Source organism: Eleutherodactylus coqui, chromosome 1 (genome assembly GCF_035609145.1).
Source record: "Eleutherodactylus coqui strain aEleCoq1 chromosome 1, aEleCoq1.hap1, whole genome shotgun sequence".
In the NCBI taxonomy this organism is placed as follows: domain Eukaryota; kingdom Metazoa; phylum Chordata; class Amphibia; order Anura; family Eleutherodactylidae; genus Eleutherodactylus; species Eleutherodactylus coqui.
Window position 1 is genome coordinate 356,102,013 of NC_089837.1, and position 24,391 is coordinate 356,126,403.

A 24,391-nucleotide genomic window follows, 5' to 3' on the forward strand; every position below is an offset into this window, starting at 1 on the left:
ATGTCCGTGCGGAGGGCCCGGATGGAAATTCTGTGGCAATTCTATTTATAATAGCTTCATGTGGCCCCCGCACAGGAGATCCGTGCGTCTTGCTGTCCATAGGGATGCATTAGCAGCCGTAGGGCAGCTAAAAGCATGTGGATGCGATGTTTTCCAAGTGTGTGGGTTGCACGCACAGGAAGAAATCGCAGCATGCTCCATTTTCCTGCAGATCTCCCGCACAGGTGGCTCCCGCTAAAACCAATGGAAGCCGTCCACACCCGCGGCACAGCCACAGCTGTTTTTGTGCTGTGCCGCAGATACGCGGGAGAGCAGGAGTTTTAAACAAAAGTGTGCACAGCGCATGCGTGCGGCACACAGCCGGCGTGCCGAGAAAAAAGAAGATCCAGCCGTGACGGAGGGGAGACCTGCGGTGTCTGGACAGATGAGTATAACGATATTTTCCTCCCCATGTCCTCGGGCACGAAGGGATTCTTCTGCGGGAATCCATCAGCGGAATCCCTGTGTGCAAGTGAACATGAGGCCCTAAACAGGGCGAGGAATTTCAAAAAACTAAAAAGGAGCCGCACTGCGCATGACCATGTGAGTGTGATACGCGGGTATGCGCAGTGCACTCCAAGCCATAAGCGGCCTCTTGCAGCAGAGCATAGGATTACAAAATGGGTAAGGGCTAATGCCCACGGCTGGATTTCTGCCGCGGTATGCCGCAGCTGTTAGGTTCTATTGCACCTAATAGCTCAATGTTCACGCTGCAGAGTTCTACCGCGGAATTCTGCAGCATGAAAGAAACCTCGGCATGTTCTAATTGCCGCGGGAATACACATGGGTGGCTTCCATTGTGGTCAATGGAAGACGGCCGTCGCGCTATACTTCTGCTGATTATGCATCGCGTTTTCCTCCCAGTCATTACACGCCCCCGCCAGCCGCATCATCCCGCACTGCTGACGTGCCACGCGCTGTATTGCGCATGCGCTGCCGACTTGCCAGGCGGGACGCACACAGCGGATCCGGGAGGTGAGTATGCGGTCTTTGGTGGGCACTGCGATGGACTACGCTGCAATACTTCGCTGGCGGAGTCACTCACGGCCGTGGGCATGAGCCCTAATACGTTGCAGGGAGACCGTGGGCATGAGCCCTAATACGTTGCAGGGAGACCGTGGGCATGAGCCCTAATACGTTGCGGGCAGACCATGGGCATGAGCCCTCATTGGGGGGGTTTAAGACACGCTGGACATACACACTACCTGCGTGTTTGCTGTTATAAATGCGTACAAAAATCAGTGTGCGGCGGCCACATCCGTGTGAGTGCCCGCAGCTGAATCAGGTATGGCGGCGCTGTCCCCAGCACCCCGCTGTAGGTGCAGGTACCCCGCGGACTGCCTGGTGACGGGGCTGTGCTGGGGCTCTCCGCCTCCCGCGCTCCGCCCGCTCCAGCATGTACCGTCACTGACAGCTCCGCCGCTGCAGCCACCACCTCGCCGCCGCAGCCCCGGGGACCAGCACCTGCCACAGCATGGAGAACAAGCGCTGCTTCCCCAACCGCTTCTCCGACTACAAGGGCAGCCTGGTGGCCGGCCAGGGCAGGGAGCCGGGGGCTCCGCTGGTCGTCAGCACGGTGGAGCGCATCTTGGGCGAGCTGCCGGCGCAGGGAGGACAGGAGGGCGGGCTGTACGGAGGGCTGGCCGGGGTGGCATACATGCTGTACCACGTCTCGCAGTGCCCACTGTTCAGCGCCCACCGGGACAGCTACCTGCGCCGCGCCGCCTCCATCATAGAGTCGTGTGTGCTGCACTACGACCGGGAGCAGGACCGGGAGACCCGCGCCTCCTTCCTGCTGGGGGGCGCCGGGGTCTACGCGGTGGCCGCTCTCATCTACAAGGCGCTGGGACTGTCGGACTTCAGCCGGGTGCTGGCCAGGTTCCGGGCGCTGGGCGACGTCTGCGTGCCGCTCGGCTTCCTGGAGTGCGGCTCGGACGAGCTGTTTGTGGGCAGGAGCGGGTACCTGTGCGCGGCGCTGGTCATGAGGCAGAAGCTGGGCATAGAGGTAAGCGCATGCTGCCAGCCTGTGGGCACCTGGATACACTCCAGTCACTTTACATATAGCCATGGCTTCCAGAGCCCATTCATCTCTGTGTGCCCACATGATGAGTGGCATCAGCCTCAGGGTTACTCATACTCATGTATGTGAAGGTCACACAACCTGACAGCAGATGGCATAAATTCAAGTCGATGGTCTAGTGCCAGGCTGCTGTGCCCACCTACCCTCATTGCTGGTTCTTGCAGTGGTGCTGAGCTGTGTTATGGCAGTGCCACTGTGAAGCAAGCCTATCAAATATAGCTCCCATCTGAAGGCTCATATGGCGGATAGCTGGCACCTTCCGTGGCAGGATTTCCTGCAGAATTTCTGCCCATGCCCGCTGCCAAAGGATTGCATTAGATAATGCAATCCTATGCAGACAGCCGCGATTTGACCGTGAAAAAACTGTCGCGGTAAACAAATCGCTGCACGTCCTATTTCTGTGCGGGTTTCGCAGAGGGCCGCACAGAAACATCACTGGTGACGCAACGGCTCTGCACTGCGCGGCTTGTTGGCAGCCAGCACATAGCAGAGCGGAGGAGACACCAGAGGAGGTGAGCTGCGGCGGTCACTGCAGGGGCACAGCTCGCATCCCGCTCCGAAAATTCTCGCAGCGGGATCCGACCCGGCTGTCTGTAGGAGGGCACAATATCTTGACCCTTTCCAATCCACTGTCTGACATCTGAAGACATTCTGATTGAAGGCTGTACAGCTCTAATGTCGGAAGACGTCTGGCAGGGTATTCTTACTGTATATTGCCAGCCGCTCTGTTGTTGGGTGGGGGGCTGTCCAGCATGTCCCATACCACAGTACTGGTTCTAGCCAGCAGATGGCGCCATTGTATAATGGCAGAAAGAGAAACCCCCCTAGGAAACCCTTAATCCAAAATTGGGTTGCAAAGGGTTAATATGTTGACTACAAAGTTGGGGCGAACTATGTGGAGCCAATTGATTGTATAGAGCATGAAGCTATTACCCTAATAGAATGGTTCAATATAAACATATGTATATTGTGTACTAGGTTAGTTTTGCTTTGTTTGGAAAAACTTTTCAATAAAAACAAATATGATTTAAAATAAATACAACCTGTCTTCCAAAATAAAAGCCCTCCTAGTGCTATTTCAGTGGAGAAAATGATCACTCATGGAAGGCAGAGACAAGAAAGTGAACATGGAAAACTGAACAAAATCTTGTCTTGAAAGGCTGAATCTTAATTGTGCCATTTCCTGTGTCCACAGGTGCTAACAGCAGCACAGATCAGGTCGGTCTGCCATGCCATCCTGGAATCCGGGAAACAGTATTCAAAGAAGAAGAAAAAACCGTTTCCCCTGATGTATTCGTACTACGGGACAGAGTACCTCGGTACGTGCTGCCTTCTCTTTTATACAAAGGCTAATTCTAGAAATGCCCGGGGTGATGCCACTGTAATACTCGTATATGTTTGCTTCTGTACAGAAAGCCATTACTGTGCATGTAGAGAAGGGGGAGGATTGACTTCATGAATTAACATTACGACCACTAATGGGGATCATTTAGTACTTATCTATTTTGGTTGTGTTCTCTACATTACATGATATCCGTCTGACTAGTGCTGTGAAAAATGAGATACAGCTGCATACTGTATTCATATATATTTTCGATTTTCATTTTTTCCTCCCTTTTTAAAAAATCGAAACTTCTTTATTTATTCAGCGACGTTGCTGTATGAAGGCTTGTTTTTTGCAGGACGAGTTGTATTTTTTAATGGTGCTATTTATTGTACCATATAATGCACTAAAAAACTTTAAAAAAATTCTAAGGGGAGAGAAATGGGAAAAAAACCGACATTCTGACATTTTTCAGCGCGTCTTGTTTCTACGGCGCACAGACTGCAGCAAAAATGACCTGTATTCTATGGGTCAGTACGATTACTATGATACCAAACTTGTGTGTGTATATATATATATATATATATATATATATATATTTTTTTTTTTTTGCTGTACTAATTGCATTTTTTTAAGATATGAAATTTTTTAAAATTATTTTCTGTCTCCATTTTCTGCGCGCAATAACTTTTTTATTTTTCCGTCGACATAGTTGTGTGAGGGTTCGTTTTGTGCGGTACGTCCTGTCGTTTCCGTTGGTACAATTTTTGAGTACAAATGACTTTTTGATCGCTTTTTATTACATTTTTCTTAGAGAGAACGCATTTCTGACGTTCTTTATTTTTTTTTCAGATGCATTCACCGTGCAGGGTAAATAATGCGCTACTTTGATAGATCGGACGTTCACAGAGGCAGCGATACCAAATACGTATTTTTTCTTTATTATTTAGATTCCTTTATAGCAAATATGGCAAAAAGTTTTTTTTTTTTTTTACTTTTAATACTTTTTGGTTTAATAATTAGTAAAACTTTATTATTTTTATTTTTACACTTTCCTTTAGTCCCCAGGGAGGACGACAACTAGCGATGCTTTGATTGCTCCTGCAGTATGATGCAATGCCACAGAATTACATCATACTGCATTCTGACAGGCAATCTATCAAGCCACCCCACGGAGACGGCTTGATGGACAGTCTGCCAAGACAGCCATAGGGCCTTTCAGAAGGCCCCCGGCTGTCATGACATCTGCACAGCTTCCCGATCTCACCGCGGGGGGACCGTACGGGACCCCCGAACATCGATCGGGGGATTTAAATGCTGCAGCAGGATTTCCCACAGAATTTCCGTCCGTGTACACTGCCATAGGATTGCATTAGATAATGCAATCCTATGCAGACAGCCACGATTTGACTGTGTGAAAACTCGTGCAGTAAAAAAACAAATCGCGGCATGTTCTATTTCTTCGTGAGCCTCGCAGAGGCCCGCACAGGAACTTCCCTGTTGACGCGCCAGCTCTGCTCTGCTTATGTGCGGCTGTACGCTAGCCGGCCCATCGCAGTGCAGAGAGAGAAGACCCAGGACGGGTGAGTATAAGGTCAATAACAGGGCACGGGTCGCATCCCACTGCAAGAATTCTCGCAGCAGGATCTGTCCCGGCCGTGTGCAGGCAGCCTTACTAAAATTTCCCCTATGTTTATTGACAGCCGTTTGGTACAATATAGTGCAGGTCATCTGTACATAAATGTCTGCCTTGTTGCAGTCAGCACAGTATGTGAACTAGACTTTGCCAGGGTCTCTCAATGAGCTGAAAGAAAGCTAGGATTTTTAGGTCATTCCTATACAGTTCTGATCATGTTATTTCTTGTTGCTGTAGGGGCAGCACATGGGCTTTCTTCTGTACTACAAATGCTACTGTCCTACCAGGAATACCTTCAACCAGCTGAGCGGGACCTTGTTTGGCAAAGTGTTGACTTTCTTGTGAATCAGGAACAAAATTGCAATTGGCCACCAGAGCTTGGGGAAGTGATAGAACGTGAAAATGAACTTGTCCACTGGTGTCACGGAGCCCCAGGTTAGTCATCGTCCTTTAATTAATCTCCAGTCATAGTGTGTTTGACTGTCTTTGAAGAAAGTTTAAAGAGGTACTCCACCAATGAGAAACAGGGTTGTGTGTTGTCAGCACACGTAGTTGTATGGAGCAATCGTAGAGGGCAGATTTAATATTCAAAATATGACAGTTTTGTTATGGAAACCTGTCTTACATGCTTTGCACCACATTTTCTTTGTGTTTTTTGATACTTTCCAAAACTTTTTGTATCTCATCTTAAGGGGCATGGTTTATGAAAAGGGGTGTGGTGTAAAGTATGTCAAAAATTGCAGTAAATGGCTCCTAAACTTTGACACAGTTTTTTGGTGTAAACTAAGCCAATTAGTAGGTAGTATAAACTTAGACTAAACAGTCTTAAAATTCGACCACCCCGCATGAGTCGCTGTGATTATCAGACGCATTTTAAGGGCCATTTCAGACGACCATATATCGGCTCGGTTTTCACGCCGAGCCAATATACGGTGTCCTTGTCTGCAGGGGGCAGGATGGAAGAGCCAGGAGCAGGAACTGAGCTCCCGCCCCTTCACCGCCCCCTTCACTATTTGCAATAGGAGGGGGCAAGACAGGGGTGGGGCTAAGTAACGCTGCTTAGCTCCACCCCTGCCCCTCCCATTGCAAATAGTGGGAAGGGGCGGGAGCTCAGTTCCTGCTCCTGGCTCTTCCATCTTCCTCCCCCTGCAGACAAGGAAACCGTATATCGGCTCAGTGTGAAAACCGAGCCGATATACGGTCGTCTGAAATAGCCCTAAGACTGTTTAGTGTAAAGCCCCATTTACATTGGACGACTATCACTCAAACGATACCTTTTGAGCGATAATCGTTACATGAAAATGCTACCATCATTAGCTTTTCGGCCGAACGATGATTGTACAGTGACCAATGACAGCACATCGTACAGTGACCAATGACAGCACATCAAAGCCTCAGCTTCTCGGAAAATCCATAGTAGGTTCACAATCTTTTTTTTGTGTGCTCCTGCCTAAGGTTCGGTGGAGCACACTGCAGAAACCAGCGGAGCTGTGCCAGATCCTGCAGACTGCGCTCTCCGGAAGGTGAAGTGTCACAAACTGCGTTTTACATACTAAAATCAAAACCAGTTCTGCTACAGAAAACTATAGGCACATGGCTCAGATTTGCCTAAGGAGATTGTGAATGTACATAGACAGTCACATGACCGCATACCAGAATGCCCCTTTAAGGCCCCAGAATAACAGCGCAGTCAGTTGGAGAACTAGAAGATAAATTATATACCGGGGCACAAATATATCTTTAAAACTATGGTTAATTTCATGCAAAGTTTTAAATAGCTGCTGACAATCAGGAGTGTAGTGTGTAGTGGCCACTGCGGGACATAACTGCACCCTACCCTTGGCTCCAGTAATGAAAATTAAAGCATTGATTAACAGAATTGGAATTGTGTGCAGTATTGTTAGCTATGAAAGTAAAATAACCGCGATCTTGCGCATTAAGATTTCATAAAATGTACTGCACATTTTTTTTTACCAGTGATTAATGAGTTAATTTAATGATATTTCCTACCTGCATATTGTGCCAATTAAGCCCTTTCAAAGCTCATCATTAAATAATTTATTCTGTTCTGGTGCTCTGTTTCCCAATAAACCAATTTTCTGCTAGTGGGATGACATAACCAGCATTATTGTAGTTCCTAATGCACATGGCCGTAATACCATTAAGTTTTACACGCGCAATAATGGGGCTTTCCGTTAAACCCTATATACTATGCTTCTTTTACCTAGAAATCCACATAAGCTTTATGACCCGGTGTTCATAAGCTGTATAGCCTTTGAACTCTGCCATACAAGATCAGTGCACAGGAGTCTGATGCATGGGGCCTAATTGAGACTGGTAGTGTAGACCAAGAACATGATTTGTTATATAGACTGGTAAAACTTTTTAATAGTAACCAGAATTTTCACAATCAGGAGTCCATCTTGAATAAGGAAAAACCTACTCCCAGGATAATATTTTAACAATGACACAAAGAACGAACGTATGTGTGACAAGTAACATTTCAGCTTAAGTCTTGTGCTTGTAGTGTAGTAGCCCAGGGTTACTGGCCCCCCCCTATAAGGTTATGTGTTTGTCTTGTGCCATTGTCTTGTCAGTGTCTTAGTTGTAGTGTGCATTTGGTATGTGTATTGCACCTCTGCAGCACTGAATGGCTTAATGTCTGGGTTATGTCTGGAAAATGTGTTATGTGACTCTGTCTTATATATGTGTTTGCAAGCTGGAATGCAAGGGAGTTAGTGGGAGTCCAGCCTGAGTCTTGCAAGAGTCAGTTAGCAAGTTAGAGTCTGCAACTGATTGAACCCCACAGACATTGATCGGTCTGTGTGTGGAGAATGAAGGAAGCTAAGCAATTCCCTTCTGCTTGGCCAGGGCCTACCCTACCCAGGATATGCCGGTGCTACCACTAAGCACTGAGTGAGAGAGAAAGAAGGACCGCTGCTTGAGAGAGAAAGGCACCGGAAGCGTGAGTGTTGACCTGTAGAGTGTTGGAGGGAGAAAGAGTCGCTGGGAGCGGGATCACACAGATAACTCGGACTGTGGATTGTCCGGATCACTTCAAGAAGTCCCCCCTGTCACAACACCTTCTAGAAGAGTAATTGTGTCAAACTACTGTTGTACATTTGAATTTTGCCAAAGTTACAGTAAACAGACATTACCGACCGTTCCCAGTTTGTTCAGAAAGTTTCCCTGTGCGTGGACTAAGTTATTTACTTCACTAAGATTCACTGCAGAGGGCGGAACGGTGGCATCACAAGTGACAAGAAGATTACCCTATGACCCCCCCCCCCCGCCCCCCCAGAGAAGGAGATGGTAGAGCCAATGTGACCTAATTATCCTTATTTACCATCTCCTTGGCTGTGGGCCTACTCCTCGGAAGCTGCAGTAGAATTTGGAAAAATGGCATATCCGAGCCCTGCAAAATGTGATAGATTTTGGTGTTAGCGAAAGCATACCATAAAAAGAACTTTACACTGACATGCCAAAAGTCCTAGGACAGCAGAAATTAAATTGATGATGAAGTGGTGTTACCTAAGGTGACGGCTTGGGATTGCCAAAACGTGTATAACTTTTGAGGTGTTATTTTGTGAATGACGTTGAACACTGGCCAGAATGCTCATGGCAAGGCAACGGAAGTTGTAGCAAGGCATGATATAGATTACATTTCTGAAGTTGTGCAAGCATTTAACATTCCTCAATCCACAGTGTCACGTGTGTCCTGGGAGTACGTCATAAAAGGCGTTACTACCCACAGTGGACAGCACAGTTGCTGCCCATGGGTGCTTAATGATTACAATTGGTGGCGTTTAGCTAGAATTGTCTATGCAAACAGAAAAGCAACTCGGGCAAAAATCACATCCACATTCAGTGCAGTAGGCTCCACATGTATATACCACAGGTCAGTGCCGTGTTTTTTAGCTTCTATGGGATATGAGAGCAGAAGACTTACTAGAGGGCTTCTATTAACACCATGATACCTGACACGGCGCCTCACCTGGACTCATGAGGTTACTAACTGGACCCAAGAGGACTGAGAACATGTGGCTTGGGCGATGCGTTACATCCCAATTGATTTGGGCTGATAGTAGGGTTCGTGTGTGGTGCAAAGCCAATGAGGCCATGGAGCCCACTTGTCAACAAGGGATGTTGCAGGCTAGTAGTTGTTCCATACTGGTGTGGGATGAGCTCTCATGTCATGCTCTACCTTGTATGTCATTGACCAATGCCTACTATGTTTTATGTCTTGGTGATCATTTGCAGCCTTTCATGAACTTCATGTAACCTCACAATGATGAGTTAGCTATCGCAGTAGGAAAATACACCGTGCCATTGGACACAGGTTGTCTGAAAATGGTTCGAGGAGCATTCTGGAGACTTTTTACAAATGGTGTGGCCTGCAAGTTCACCCCACAGGAGCCCAATCAAACATTTATGTGTTGTGGTGGAGATGTCGGTTCACTCCCAAAATCCTGCACCTAGAAATACTATTGAGCTGAGAGTAGCTATCTAGACTGCATAGTTCAACATCCTTCCAGACATCGTCTGCCCACTTGTGGAATTGATGCAACATCAAGCTGTTGCACTTTATTGGCCTAGCGGGGGTCCTACAGATATTAGTTCTTGTCCCATGACTTTTGGCTTGTCAGTATATCGTCTGACATAAAAGGAAAAGTGGTTTTGAGGACGGAGGACTCAGTATGCTAATTGTTCTAAATAAATGACATGTAGAAATTAGAATGTCCCAGGATTGCATAAGGTGGTCCAATTACTGTATGTGCTCCTCCTGTCTCTATCTGAGCAAACTGCAGTAGAGATCCACTTTAGAACTGAGAAGCTTTACACAATGTCCTCTAATTGGCACATTGGGTCTCAAAACTATCTACTAGTAAAACTGTTTTGGTTGCCCATAGCAACCAATCGGAGATCAGTTTTCTTAGAGCAGTTTAAGAAATGAACACTGTACTCTGATTGGTTGCTGTGGGCTGAAAAAAACAGTTTTACTGTTAGGCCTTAGTCACACGGGCGTTTTTTCACGCGATTTGCGGATCGCATGACGGATGCGCATCCGCAAATCGCGTGACCGGTGCGCGCAAGTCACCCGCAAATCGCCCGAAAATCTGCTCCTAGCCGCGTTTCATTAGAAACGGGCCGGAGCTGTCCAGCGCATTGCATTCAATGGAGACTGCAATAGAGCCGGCTCCATTTAAAGCAATGCGCTGCGGGCGAGCCCGGGATGAATTGTCGGGAAGGGCTTAAATATATAAGCCCTTCCCTGCAATTCATCCTAAAATGTGTTAAAATTAAAAAAAATTGTATACTCACCTTCTCCCGGCAGCCGGACCTCCGCGCGGCCGTCCTGCAGTGGGTGTGAAGGGGGTGTGAGTCAGACCTGCCCCCTGATTGGCTCAGCGTTGAGCCAATCAGAGGCATTTCTCACTCACACCCATTCATGAATTCATGAATGGATGTGAGTCAGACCTGCCCCTGATTGGCTCAGCGCTGAGAGGCAGCAGTCACTCACCCATTCATGAATTCATGAATGGGTGTGTGAGTGAAACCTGCCTCTGATTGGTCAGGGCTGTGACCAATCAGAGGCAAATCATTCAGCAGGCGGGGATTTTAAAGCCCCGCCAGCTGAATAGTGCCGAGAAGCAGTTCAGGAGAACTGACAGCGGCCGCGGCTGGACTCCGGCTGCAGCGGAAAGGTGAGTATACAATTTTTTTTTTATTTTAACACATTTTAGGATGAATTGCAGGGAAGGGCTTATATATTTAAGCCCTTCCCGACAATTCACCCCGCGCACGCCGGCAGCCCATTGCTTTCAATGGAGCGGCTGTATTGCCGGCTCCATTGAATTCAATGGGCAAACATCGTTCTTCTCTGTCACAGCTGTTACAGCTGTGGCAGAGAAGAATGATTTGTCTTCTATATGTTCTCAATGGGGTCGGCGCTGCTGCCGCCGGCCCCATTGAGCGCATATAGAGAAGAGAACAGGAATGGCAGATCGCAGATAGGTGCGATCTGCGATTTCTGTTCTATAATTTATCGGACGAGCGCATAAAAAGCGTCCATGTGTCCGATACCATTGCAAAGCAATGGTTTTATAAAATCGCCGGACGCATGCGCAAATCGCGGCTAAAAACGCGGCTTATTTTGGAAAATAAGGCCCATTGTTTTAATTTTGCGTGAATCCTTCAGTAAGGCTGCTTGGTGGTATTCCTTCAAGTTCAGGAGACCTATCCCCTTGCACCTCTAGGTTTGGAGAGAATACTGTAACTAACCTTGGACCTTGAAGTAGCCCTGACAAATTTTAGTGAAGCTGCTGCTGATTTTTCAGGAGAAAAGGGAACATGAGGACTGATGGGAATCATCTGAAATAGAAATCTTGAGAAGAATGCGCATTTTAAAGAGCGCAAATGTGGCCAAACCAGTAAAAGTTTTTTCATTGGCTAAGGTCTCCAAGAGTATGTTAAAAAGACGTTATGTAATTTAGAGTTTTAATGCATTAATGTTAGACGGTATGTGAAAAACTCAATTTCGCCATTTTTGGGTAGGTGGGTCTGGTTTTTACAGCGTATACGGTGTGCAAAAATGACATGCTAACTTTATTTTGTTGGTCTGTATGATTATGGTGATACCAACTTTGTATAGTGTTTTTGTTGTATTACTTGCCGTCATTGGAGTAGTGTGAAGGTTTATTTTTTGTGGGACAACCTGTAGTTACTATTGACAACATTTTGTGGTACATACAAGTTTTTAAAAACTTTTTATAGAATTTTTTTTCTTGAAGAAAGGGTCACCATAAAAGCAAGTTTTGGCGTTGTGTATTTTTTGCAGGTTTTCACCTTGTGAGATAAATAATACATTTTAAGGGTGGCTTCACACGAGCGTGTTTTGTGTGTGTAAATGCACGCAGAAAAACACGCTTCTATTAGAACCAATGCATTCCCTATGGCGTGTTCACATGTCTGTGCTTTACAGGTGCGTGCCTGCAAAGATAGGACATGCGTGCACCATAGGGAATGCATGCATTGTCTGCAATAGAGCCGTGGCTGCTGCCGGCACCCTGTAATTGTTTTTCAGGGCAGAACTTTATATATAAGCTCTTCCCTTAAAAACAAGAATTTTTGTGTTTAAAAAAAAAAAAAAAAAGACACTTGTCTGTCCGCCGCTGCCGTGTCCCCGTGGGGATGAAAAACACTTCTGCCGCATGTGGCAGATGTTTCCTCCATCCCCGCGAGGAAAAGAATTCCCTGCTGCTGCCGGCACCCTGTAATTGTTTTTCAGGGCAGAACTTTATATATAAGCTCTTCCCTTAAAAACAAGAATTTTTGTGTTTAAAAAAAAAGACACTTGTCTGTCCGCCGCTGCCGTGTCCCCGTGGGGATGAAAAACACTTCTGCCGCATGTGGCAGATGTTTCCTCCATCCCCGCGAGGAAAAGAATTCCCTGCTGCTGCCGGCACCCTGTAATTGTTTTTCAGGGCAGAACTTTATATATAAGCTCTTCCCTTAAAAACAAGAATTTTTGTGTTTAAAAAAAAAAAAAAAAAAGACACTTGTCTGTCCGTCGCTGCCGTGTCCCCGTGGGGATGAAAAACACTTCTGCCGCATGTGGCAGATGTTTCCTCCATCCCCGCGAGGAAAAGAATTCCCTGCTGCACCTGCCACATCTGTGACAGATGCAGCAAAGGAATTCTTCATCCCTGCGGGGAATAAAGAATTCCCTACCACAGCTGTCACAGATGACAGCTGCGGTAGGGGATCCAGCTGCCCGCAGCCTGTTATTGTTTGTCAGGGAAGGGCTTTAAATATAAGCCCTTCCCTGAAAAACAAGAAAAAGTAGTGTAAAAAATAATAAACACCACATACTTGCCTTCCTTCAGCTGCCGGGGCTCAGCCACATCCTCTCAGTGCTGTCCCTAGCTCTCCAATGCAGTTCTTTCAGCAGGCTGGGATTTAAAATCCCCACCAGCTGAAAGAGCTTTTTCTGATTGACTGAGGCACTCAGCCAATCACAGGCAGCTCTCGCCTGTCGGTCATTCAGCGAGAGCTGCCTGTGATTGGCTGAGGTGCTGAGGTACTTTTCCTTGTTTTTTCAGCAATCTCTGATGTATCACCATGTGGTTACGTTCTATCTGATCAAAAATGTAAATTTCGCATTGGACAGCTGGAAAAATTCCCTTTTAGTTCTACAATGTTATATATCTTTTCCTTTGTAGGTATCGCCTACCTTTTTGCAAAAGCATATCTATTGTCAAAGAAGCCATGTTACCTGGACACTTGTATCCGCTGCGGAGAACTGACTTGGGAGAAGGGCTTGCTGAAGAAAGGACCTGGCATCTGTCATGGAGTTGCTGGCAGTGCATATGTGTTTCTATTACTTTACAGACTTACAGGCAACTCCAAGTACATGTATAGAGCCCAGAGGTTAGTGACACTGCAGCATCGTTTTGTGGTTCACTTGTCTTTGTGGGAAACTATTTTGGAAATTGAAAAATTTATTTCACTTTAAGTGCAAAAGGCATCTTGAGGAACAAACATAGTGAACTTATGTAGGGCCATTCTAATTGTAACGTGTATAGACCTCTCGGTTATCTCTTCTTGTTATAATACAGTTTGTAAGGGTGCTTTCACACCTGATAGAAGATTCCTCCACAGCAGAATCTGCACCAAACTTTGCATGTCTTCAGCCTGGTTTAGGGACAACGATTATAGCTCAAAAGATGTCTTTTGAGCGATAATCATTGTGTGCCTATAAGGGCAAGGTGATCACTCAAACGTTGAGCGATCACTTTGTGCTCCGAGCCGGGGATGCAGAAGACAAGCAGGGCCGCTTGTCTTCTGCATCCAGCTGTTCTCTGCTCAGAGCACCCGGCTGTTATACAGCTGAATGGGGGATGCAGGAGACAAGCTGGGCCGCTTGTCTTCTGCATCTAGCTGTTCTCTGCTCTGAGCGCCCGGCTGTTATACAGCTGAATGCTCCAAACGGGGGAGGCAGAAGACAAGCGGGGCCGCTTTTCTTCTGCATCCAGCTGTTTTCTGCTTGGAGCGCCTAGCAGTTATACAGCTGAGCCCTCCAAGCAGGGAAAACAAGAGACAAGCGGGGCTGCTTGTCTTCTGCATCCAGCTGTTCTCTGCTCGGAGCACCTGACTGTTATACAGCTGAGCGCTCCTAGCAGGGTATGCAGAATACAGCTGGACCGCTCTGTTCTTCATACCCTGCCTGTGTACAGGGAGCAGGATACTGCTGAAACAATAGTATCAGCTGTATCCCGCTGTGAATTCCTGATAAGGCTGATCGTTGTCTTTCAGCATGCTGAAAGATCAGCAATAGAGATGAGCGAGCGTACTCGCTAAGGCAAACTACCCGAGCGAAAAGATTCGGGTGCCGACGGGGAGAGCGGGGGGAAGATCTCTCTCTCACTCTCTCCCCTCCGCTCCCCCCTGCTCACTCCCGCAACTCACCGCTCTCCCCTGCCGGCACCTGAATCTTTTGAGACGAGTGGGCAGGTACTCGCATAAGGCACTACTCGCTCGAGTAGTTTGCCTTAGCGAGTACGCTCACTCATCTCTAATCAGCAATCAGCGACTGCTTAATGAAAACTGCACGATGTCAGTGCAGTTAGACACAACGATTATCGCTCAAAAGACGGCTTTGAGTGATTTTTGAGCGATAATTATTGCGTCTGGATCAGCCTTTATATGAGGAGTTTGACACAGATTTGTTGTTGAATTCTGTGGATTTTCTAAAAAACAAATTCCACAGTAATTTCAAAGGTAAGATATGCGGATTTTAGTGCGGTGTGTTTTTATTTATGTCTCGTGTAAAAGTACCCCTAAAAGTTTTTCCCTGTAGACGACAAAGTTGCTTAGAAATTTATAGTAAATCATACAATTAAGGGCGCCTTCACATTTGCGATCGCGATATCACCGTGTTTTGTTTTTTTTACGCAAATGTCAATAGGATTTTCTTTTTTTTTTTTTTTTTTTTTAAACTTGTTTTTATTGATTGAATCAGGACAAACTTTGACATTTCAGATGCATTTGCCGTTTTAACTTCACAAATAAAAATGTCATCCTAATTCACTTTTATATAACACTTTTATATAACTGGGAGAGTTAGGGAGGGGCATGAGGGGTCAGGGAGTTGAGACGAAAGGAAGGGAAGGAAAGACACTCACAAAAAAACAAAACAAAACCAAGAGAGGGAGAAAAAAAAAAAAGGAGGGGGGGGGGGTGGGAGAGGAGGGGGGAGGGGTCGGTCTGGCAAGAAGGGACGGGGGGGGGGGGGGGGAGGGGAGAGAACATTTGCATTAAACCAAACTTTTGACCCAATTGGTATTTATACACTCAGTCTTTCGAACTTCGTGCTGGAGATCTTCGAAAGGTATAGAGGCCCCGCGCGGCCACGGCACGACCAGTGATTTACCCTATATTGGTGTGTCCCCCACTGCCGCCTGCTCCTGGAACCAATAGGTGTGGTGAAAACAATTTTTTAGTTTTTCTTTTACTCTCTGTGGCATTAATTGGATGAAACTTCCCCATGTTTCGAAGAAAGTTTGTACCATTTTCTCCTTAAATAATGAAGTTTCCGCCCAGTCCATTTGAAATAAGAATGCAAGTTTTTCCAGGAACAATCTGAATGGGGGGCCTGTTGGTTGCACCCAGGTCTGCAGGATGGCTTTTAGGCCTGCTGCTGCTATAAAATGTAGTAACTTTCTTACTCCCCTGGCACAATGATATGTCTTGGGGTCTAGATATCCAAATATTGCCCATGCTGGTTCTTGTGGGCAGAAGTTTGTCAGGTGTGTTGTAGTGTATTCGCGTATTCGGGACCAGAAGTTTTTTATCAGTGGGCATGTCCACAGGCTGTGGTATAGATTAGTGTTTGGTTCCTGGCATTTGAAACAGTTTGGGGTGTCGTAAATTCCCATGTAAAATCCCTTAATTGGGGTGAGGTATGATCTATGGACTATCTGTAGTCTCATCTCCAGAAACCTGGCTGATGGCAGGCATTTGTGGGCTGATACTAAGGATTCCTTAATTAATGTGGGTGTGAGGTCTGGGTTGTCCAGAGACCATTTCCCAACCCCTGGATCGATGTCCTCTTCTTCCCTCATGTTCCTTATTGCTCTATATATTTTAGATATCATTCCCCGTGCTCCCGTTTTCTTGGAGATCCAAGTGTCTCCTGCCTGTGTCCAGTCATGTTCCTGGAACTGCGGTGTAAGACCTGTGATATAGTGTCTGGCCTGTAGGTATGAGAACAGTGGAATAGGGATTTCGGGGTATTTTTGTTTTGTTTCTGCATGAGTTAGGATTCTTCTTTCCCTTTTGTGCAGTAATTTATCTATTGAGTCCAACCTGTGTGCTTTCCATTCAAAAAAGATGTTGTGGGGTTTTCCGTCCTGAAAATTGGGGTTGTTTATGAATGTCAGGTGTGGGGATATGTGTGGTGACGTTTGACTGTCTCTACGTAGTTTGTTCCATGCTTTCCACGCCGCTAGTATCAGGGGGTTATGTTTGATTTGTTTTGGCAGTTCTGAATATGGTTGGTGGAGTATATTTTGTAATTGTGTTGGCTTGGCCATTATTTGTTCTAGTGGCGTGTTTGTAAAGTGCGACTTGGAATAAATCCAGTCATGGATAAATCGCGCTTGTGCTGCTAGGTTATAGTCCCTTATATTTGGTAGATTGGTGCCGCCGTTGTCCTTATGTTTATGTAGGGTTTTAAGGGCAATGCGTGGTCTTCCCCCTCCCCAGATAAATTTTCTATATAGGTAGTTGATTTTCTTTATGTCTTTCAATTTTAGAAATATGGGGAGTGAGTGCAGGATATATAGTAATCGTGGGAATTCTACCATTTTTAAGAGGTTGATTCTCCCCAAAAAGGAGACCGTAAAGTTCTTCCATACATTTAGGGTCGTTTCTAGTTTTTTGACATATGGTTCAATATTTGTGTTGTAGAGTGCAGAAGGGTTTTTTGTGAGTTGAATCCCCAAGTATTGTATGGAATGTTTTTCCCATTTGAATGGGTGTTGGTTTGCCCATGTGGGTTTCGCTGGTCCTCTAAGTAGCAGTGCTTCTGTTTTGTCCAGATTCAGGGTGTAACCTGAGAGTTTGCCTATTCTTTCTATTTCCCGTAATAGGGGTGATAGTGTTTCCCTAGGGTTGTTGACTATGAGTAAGAGGTCGTCAGCAAATGCTTCTACCTTTATCCTCGTTTCTCCGTAGCACGCCCCTGTAAAGAGCGTGGTGTGTGTTAGAAATCTGAGTAGCGGGTCAATTGATATGTTAAACAGTAATGGTGAAAGGGGGCAGCCCTGTCGAGCTCCTCTAAAAAGGTCGATGTGGGGGGTATTGTGGCCATTGACTGTGAGGATTGTGGTGGCGTTTGTTTGTGTTGTGTTAATATAGTTTGCAAAGGTCTGTCCAAACCCTCTTTTTTTCAGCAGTACGTTTAGGAATGGCCAGGCCATTTTGTCAAAAGCTTTCTCAGCGTCTAGGCTGAGGAGCATTATTATGGGATTCTCAGGGTTTTGTGCTGCCACAGTTGCCGCTATGGCGGCCCTGATGTTTTTTAGGGCACTACGTCCTTGCGTGAAGCCTTTTTGCGATGTATCTAGTATGGACGGTAGAATGGTTTGAAGTCTGTCGGCTAGTATTTTGGATAAGAATTTATAGTCGCAATTTAGTAGTGCGATCGGTCTGTATGATCGCGGGTCAGTCGGGTCTTTATTTTGTTTGGGGAGTAGAATTGTTCTAGAAGTGCCAAAGTCCTCTATTTGGGTATCTTCCCTGTATATTGCATTGTATAGTTGGGTCAGCACTGGTACTATGTCTGTTGTTAGTATTTTGTAATATTCTGTTGTGAGACCGTCCGGTCCCGGCGTTTTTCCCCCTGCTGCCGCTGCGATTACGTCCCGAACCTCCTCCTCTCTTATGTCTGCATTCAGTACTGTTTTTTGTTCCTCTGTGAGTCTCGGCAAGCTCATTGTTTCTAAAAAATTGTGGATGTCCTGTATGTTTGCTGGTTCTGCCCGGTATAGGTTTTCAAAATATTCATATAGTGTTTGGGTTATCTCTTCCTGTTTTGTCGTCAGGGTATTATCGTTGGTGCGCCTTAGGGTTAATATTGGTTTATGTGGCTGTCTTTGTTTGGTTAGGTTTGCTAACAGTCGCCCCGTCTTGTTGCCCCACCTATAAAATTTATTTTTTGTTAGTTGTGTTTGCCAATGTGCATGTGTGTGTACGAATTCATTTAGCAGGTGTTTTGCTGTGAGGAATATTTGATATGAGTTATCATCTTGGGCGTCTATGTGTTCTTTTTGTGTTGTCAAGAGGGAGCTGTGTAAGGCCTCGAATTCTGTTTGGAATTTTTTCCTTTTGTGGGACACGTAGCTTATGATGTGACCTCTCATCACTGCCTTCGAGGCCTGCCAGAAGAGTGCTATGTTGTCTATGTGTTCGCTGTTGTCGTCTGCATAGTTATTCCAGTGTAGTTTTATGTATTCCCTAAACTCTTCCGATTCCCGTAGGTAGGAGGGGAAGCGCCACAGCCATGACAGCCTCCGAGAGGGGACCAATTGTAGTGTTGTTGCGATCGGTGCGTGATCGCTTAGAGATATCGGATGAATTATAGATTGCCGGTGGCAATCAAATATTTTGTTCGATATTAGGAAAAAGTCTATCCGAGAAAACGAGTGGTGGGCGTTGGAGCAGCATGTATATTCTCTGCTGGTTGGGTTTGAAAGTCGCCACGGGTCGCACACGTGAAGTTGGTCTATCAGTGTGATTAGCGCTTGTGTGGTTGGGGTTGGTTGGGTGGAGGGTCCTGTTCTGTCTAGTGAGTCGTCTTGTATGCCATTAAAGTCTCCCCCCAGGATTATGTGGTCGTTTAGGTAAGGCTGTAGCTGTTCTGTTAATGTTGCATAGAATTTTGGTTGGTCTGTGTTGGGGGCGTATATGTTCACCAGGCAATATGTTTGTGAGTCTATGCTGACCCTCAGCACCAGGAATCTCCCTTGTGGGTCTGCTATGGTTTGTCTCATCGTGTGTGGTATGTTTTTCCTTATTAGGATGGCTACTCCTCGTGATGCTGATGTATGTGAGGCTGTGTAACATGTTTCTATCCACGGTGCTCTCAGCTCACCCTTTCCCTCTTTTTTCCAATGTGTTTCCTGCAGGAATACAATGTCTGGTTTGTGTCTCTTCAAGTGTGTTAGTACTTTTTTTCGCTTAATAGGTGTGTTAAGACCATCTACATTCCAAGATAGAATTTGTAGTGTTTTGGGTGTGTGGTAATCTGTAGTCTCTGCGTCTATAGGCATGTTAATGTATACGTTTTGGTCATATTTACCGTTGTGAGTGCCTTTCTGTCGTCGCATCCCCCGGTCCCAGCGAGCCGTGGGTGCAACTGAATAGTGGTCGTGCCGTGTCGGCGGGGCCCTTCGATCTCCCTGTTGGGTTCCCTCCTAGAATTCAAATGGGTCATAGTGAAAAACATAGAAAAACTTATATAAACATAAAACATGTATGTAGTCTTTTCTTTTGCATTAGTGTTGCCACATCCGCATTATTTGGATCAGGGTCGTGTTGGGGGATCAGGGACCCAGTTCCCTTTTTCTTTCTGTCTCATCCTCGTCCGTCTTCTTCTTCCAGTTGTAGGTGTCTCCTTGCGTCTTCCGGATTGTTAAATATCAAAGTTCTATTGCCTTCTTGGACCCGAAGTTTTGCAGGATACAGCAGTTGGAAACGTGTGTTTTGTTCGTGTAGGGCTTGACAGATTGGAGTGAATAATTTGCGTTTTTGAGAGACTGCAGCTGAGAAGTCCTGAAATATGAGGATTTTTGTTCCTTGAATTATCAGTTCTTTTCGTCGTCTGTAGGCCTGTATAACCTCCTCTTTCGTTGCCCAATGCATGTATTTGGCTATTACTGGTCGTGGTCGGGTTCGGTTGTTGCGTCCGTCTCCTGGTGGGCCAACTCTGTGGGCCCTTTCAATTATTAAGGGGTCATTTGGCATGTTGAGTTGAAGGGCTTGTGGTAGGTCAGTGGTTAGATATGTTGAGAGTTGGGCGTTGGTTACCGATTCCGGGATTCCCACAAAGCGTAGATTATTGCGTCGATGTCTGTTCTCTAGGTCGTCTATTTTTTCCCGGAGTGCTTCGGTTTCTAATCGGCTTCTTTGTAATGAGGCTTCTAAGGTGGCTATGGATTGGTCTGTGTTTTGGGACTTTGCTTCTAGCTCTGTCAGTCTTTGGGTGTTGTCTGTAATTTGCGATAGAGCTGAGTTTATAGATTTGTGCAATGTCTCTAGTCTGTTGTCAAATAATGGTAGTAATATTTTTGAGACCTCTTGCGCCACCATTGTGGCCTGTGTCATTTCTGCACTGTTATCCATCGGTGATGCAGTGGTTGGTGGAGGTGGAGTTTCAGGATTTTGGTCCGATGTTGTTGTAGCTCGGGGTGAGGTGTTTCTTGGGGAGGGTATGAGTTGTTGAGTATTCTTGCTCTCTTTTTCTTTCGTACTTTTGGTCGGTCTGTTTTTCTGCTTTCCCCCTGAGTTTGTTTTGTCTATATCTATCTGGCGTGTTGCTCGCGTTGAAGTATTTGAACTACGTTCGTTTAGATATTTGTCCATATTTCAGTTTTCGGTTCTGGTGGGTATGCAGACTTAGTGTACAGAGAGCTGCTTTTTCCCTGTATCCAAGTTCGCTTTTGTTTTGTTGCTGGTTTTTTCGGTGCGGATGCGGCTTCTCGTTTAGTTATTATTCTTGCATTTTTGCTTGTGTGGTTCTATTGGGTTTTTCTGGTGGATTTTGTTCTTGTTATGTTCACTTCTGTCTCCTTTCTCGCTTCCACTCTATTCCGCGGGTTTGGGGGGTCTCTGTTTTGCTGGTGTCTTTCTCCTCCTGTTCGTTTTCTTCCCCTTTTCTACCTCCCCCCCCCCTCTTGGGGTGTTCCCCTTTTCTTTAGGCGCGTTACCCTTCTGTGTTCCTCCTTTCTTTTTCTCCCCCTCCTCTCAGGTCTTGCTTATGCCCTTGTTGTGTTGTTGGGGCACTGCCCAGGGCCACGGCCGGGTGGGGTTTGTCTACTGGTCTTATGGGGGCTTATGTATGGTATGACTTTTGTTTTCCCCTTGCTGTTTTCCCTGTGGCCGGTTTCTAGGGTGATGTGTGGGTGGGGGTTATCCAGTCTTCTGTGGGGGGGTTCTGTGTCCTTCCCCTTACTTACTGGTTCGCTGGTATCACCACCGAGGCCCCGTGCCGCAGCCCCTGTGTCTCGTCGGGTCACGGCCTGCCGGCAGCCCCCCCTCAGTCGGGGCCGGTGATTCGAGCGCCGCCGGGCCGCGGCGCGCCTCAGTCAGGAAGGCCGGTCTCCCAATCGCCGCTCCCGCGGCCACCGTAGTGGGCGGGGTTTGTCGATGACGTCGCGGCCAGGAATTTAGGCCGCGGCTTCTGGTACTGCTAGGCCGCGGCGTTCCGGTCGCTCCGCGGGTGGCGGTTGCGCCCTGGAGGGGGTCTCCGGGTCGTCCGGATACCTTGGGGGGGTTTCTTCTCTCGCGCCGCTCCGTGTGCCGGTTGTCGCGGCCGGGTGGCTGGATCGCGGCTCCCGCCGCCGTTTAGCCTCCGCTTCTCCGCCTTCTCCCCGTGTGCTGATGGCTCTCAGCGGGTCTTCCGGGCTCCCCCTGGGGTTTCTCGGGGGTCCTCTCCGCTCGGGGGGTTTCGCGGCCTTCGCGACCGGAAGTCTGGGTCACGGTCTCAGATTTCTCCCAGGCCGCGGCACCTCGGGGGATTCTCGGCGCGTCTCCTGTCGCGGTCAGCGATCCGGTAGGTCCCTCCGCTGGTTAAGTTTCGATGTGCCACGGGCCCCGTGTCCTCTCTCTCCTCCCGCCCGTGTCCCGATTTGGGGGTTCCGCGTGTTGCGTTGCGGGGTCTCCCGGGGACTTCCCGGGTGTCTTTGGGGTGTGGGGGGCTTCTGCCTCGCAAGCCGGGGAGATGTTCGTCCCCGGCAGCTGCTTTTATAGGGCACCAGAGGGTCCCGGTGGCTCTGGGAGGCTGTGTTCGCAGGAGCTCTGTAAAACACGTCCTGCTCCCTCTGTGTCTTAGGCGGAAACCCAATAGGATTTTCTAATGTTAAAACGCATCGCACGAAGATTACAAAGCACAAACTTGCAATTTTTGTGCAATGCGTTTTTAACATTAAAAAGTCCTACTGACATTTGCGTTAAAAAAATGCAGCGATAGAGCAAGTGTAAAGGCACCCTAAAATCAGGCCCAGTTTGCAGTAGTTTCACAGCAATCTTTTATGTCTTTGATTAAAGAGGCTTGAATGGTAGTTGGGGTCCTCTCACACATGAATGTGGCAAAACACCGCGAATTAAAGCGCGGTGCTTTGGCACGATTTTACTCTCGTTTTTGGCTGCAGCTCTCTGTGGCCAACAGCGTGTTTTAGTGCACCTCATTATTGGGATGGGTGATGAGGTGCGCTAAACGGACAGCGATGGAGCAGACAGCGATAGAAAATTGCGGCACTGGAAAGCGTCGTCTAGTGCCATGATTGAGCGCATGTCCGCGAGGTCCCATTGATTTCAATGGGAGCATTATACCACGATTAATGCGACGTTCAAAACACCACAGTAAAAAGCGCCTCTATGAGAGAGGCCTTAGAAAACCATTACTTTCTTGTTAAATCCCTGACGATGCTTTGGTGGCCCCTTCTGTGTTCTTTGCTGCAACAATGCCTCCACATAACTGCTGCAGCCAATCACTGGCGTCAGTGTTGATGACTGAAAGTACGAGACATCACATGGTTGTATGGCATACTATTGATGCAGGGACCACTGGAAAGGCGGAGGATTTTACTGGTGAGTATTGGTTAGTTTGTTGATTTAAAACTAATTTTATTACATTTCCTACAGATATGCAGATTTATTTTTAAACTCCTGGAAAACCTCTTTAAGGCTGGGTTCACACGGGGCGTATTCCTGTCGGAATCTCACGTTTTGGCTGCAGCTAAAACCATGATATTTCCGCCGGGAGAACCGCCGCTTAGGCTTTGAAGCGGCCCGGCCGCTCGCTTTTCTGTTGCGGTCGGTGCTCCATAGAGGAGAGCGCGGCCGCGACGAAAATAAACAAAAAAGAAAAGTAAATAGACATGCTGCATCTTCCGAAACCGCGGCTGCGGCGGCCGCAGCCGCGGTTTCAGCCGGACTTACCGCAGCGGATTGGCCGTCCCGTGTGGACGAGATTTCTGAAATCCGCCCTGTGTGAACCCAGCCTAACTTACTATTTCTAAACAGAGATTTTTAACATTATTTTTCCAGTCCCCTACCAGTTCTCCTTATTGAAGGGGGTCCAATTACTCTACAAAGTGGTCAGACTCATTCAGCGCTGCTATGTTATTTTCTGGGTCTATTCCTTTATATAGCAGCACATGTTACACAAACATTCTCCATTTAAATACCAGGATTAAAAATTCTGCCCAATCATGTTTAATAATTGCATACATATGTATGTTCTTTTCTAGATTCGCAGAATTCCTGTCTTCGGAAGAATTCCGGGTTGGATCACGCACTCTTGAAAGCATTTACAGTCTCTATGAAGGTTTCTCAGGGACAATCTGTTTTCTGGTTGATTTACTGCAGCCAAATCAGGCAGAGTTTCCACTTTTCAGCATCTTTGTGTAAGTTTTTGCAGAGGTGTTATTTAGGCTGTTTTAACCATAGCATTTACATCATTAACAGTTTGTGTTGAATATATATGACAGTCAGCACTGTGTAAACACACTGTGTAAAAGCTACTGCCCCAAAATACAAGTGATGGCACTATCTTTCACAATGTAATAGACCAGCATGGCTTCATCGAGAAGAGAGTGATTGGCAATGTCAGTTATGATCCCACAGAACAAATATCATTATTGTATTCTGTTAACGTGATCGCTGTCTATAAGGGTTCCAGATAGACACACAACATAATAACACAATAAGCAGCACTGTAATACTAAGCATATCCAAAGTGAAATGGCACACAAGCAAACCAAAGACCGTCCATAGAAGTCACTTGGAACAGATCTAGATCATCAGTGTGCATACACTCTTATCCATAAATAAAACTATTGCTACGAATGTGAACTTCTGTGAGTAGTGTGTGGCAACAGATAATAAGAGTTCTTAAATCAAATCTTCTAACCTGCGAATCTTCTAATCCACAAGTCGGTAGAATACCCTACTGTAGTTAGGGCTTTTACCCACTAGCGTTTTGTTTTTTTTAACTCTCCGATATCGCTGCTTATTTTTTCAATGGGAC

General features: G+C 46.6%; 1 protein-coding gene across 1 annotated transcript; it reads left to right on the forward strand.

Moving 5' to 3' along the window:
- The first annotated feature begins 1,513 nt into the window (after window positions 1–1,513).
- LANCL3 (LanC like family member 3) lies at window positions 1,514–23,772 on the forward strand. The gene is made up of 5 exons (XM_066592588.1): window positions 1,514–2,044; window positions 3,315–3,438; window positions 5,317–5,514; window positions 13,302–13,509; window positions 23,613–23,772. The coding sequence occupies exons 1-5, from the start codon at window positions 1,514–1,516 to the stop codon at window positions 23,770–23,772; spliced, it is 1,221 nt and encodes a 406-aa protein (XP_066448685.1).
- The last annotated feature ends 619 nt before the right edge of the window (window positions 23,773–24,391 follow it).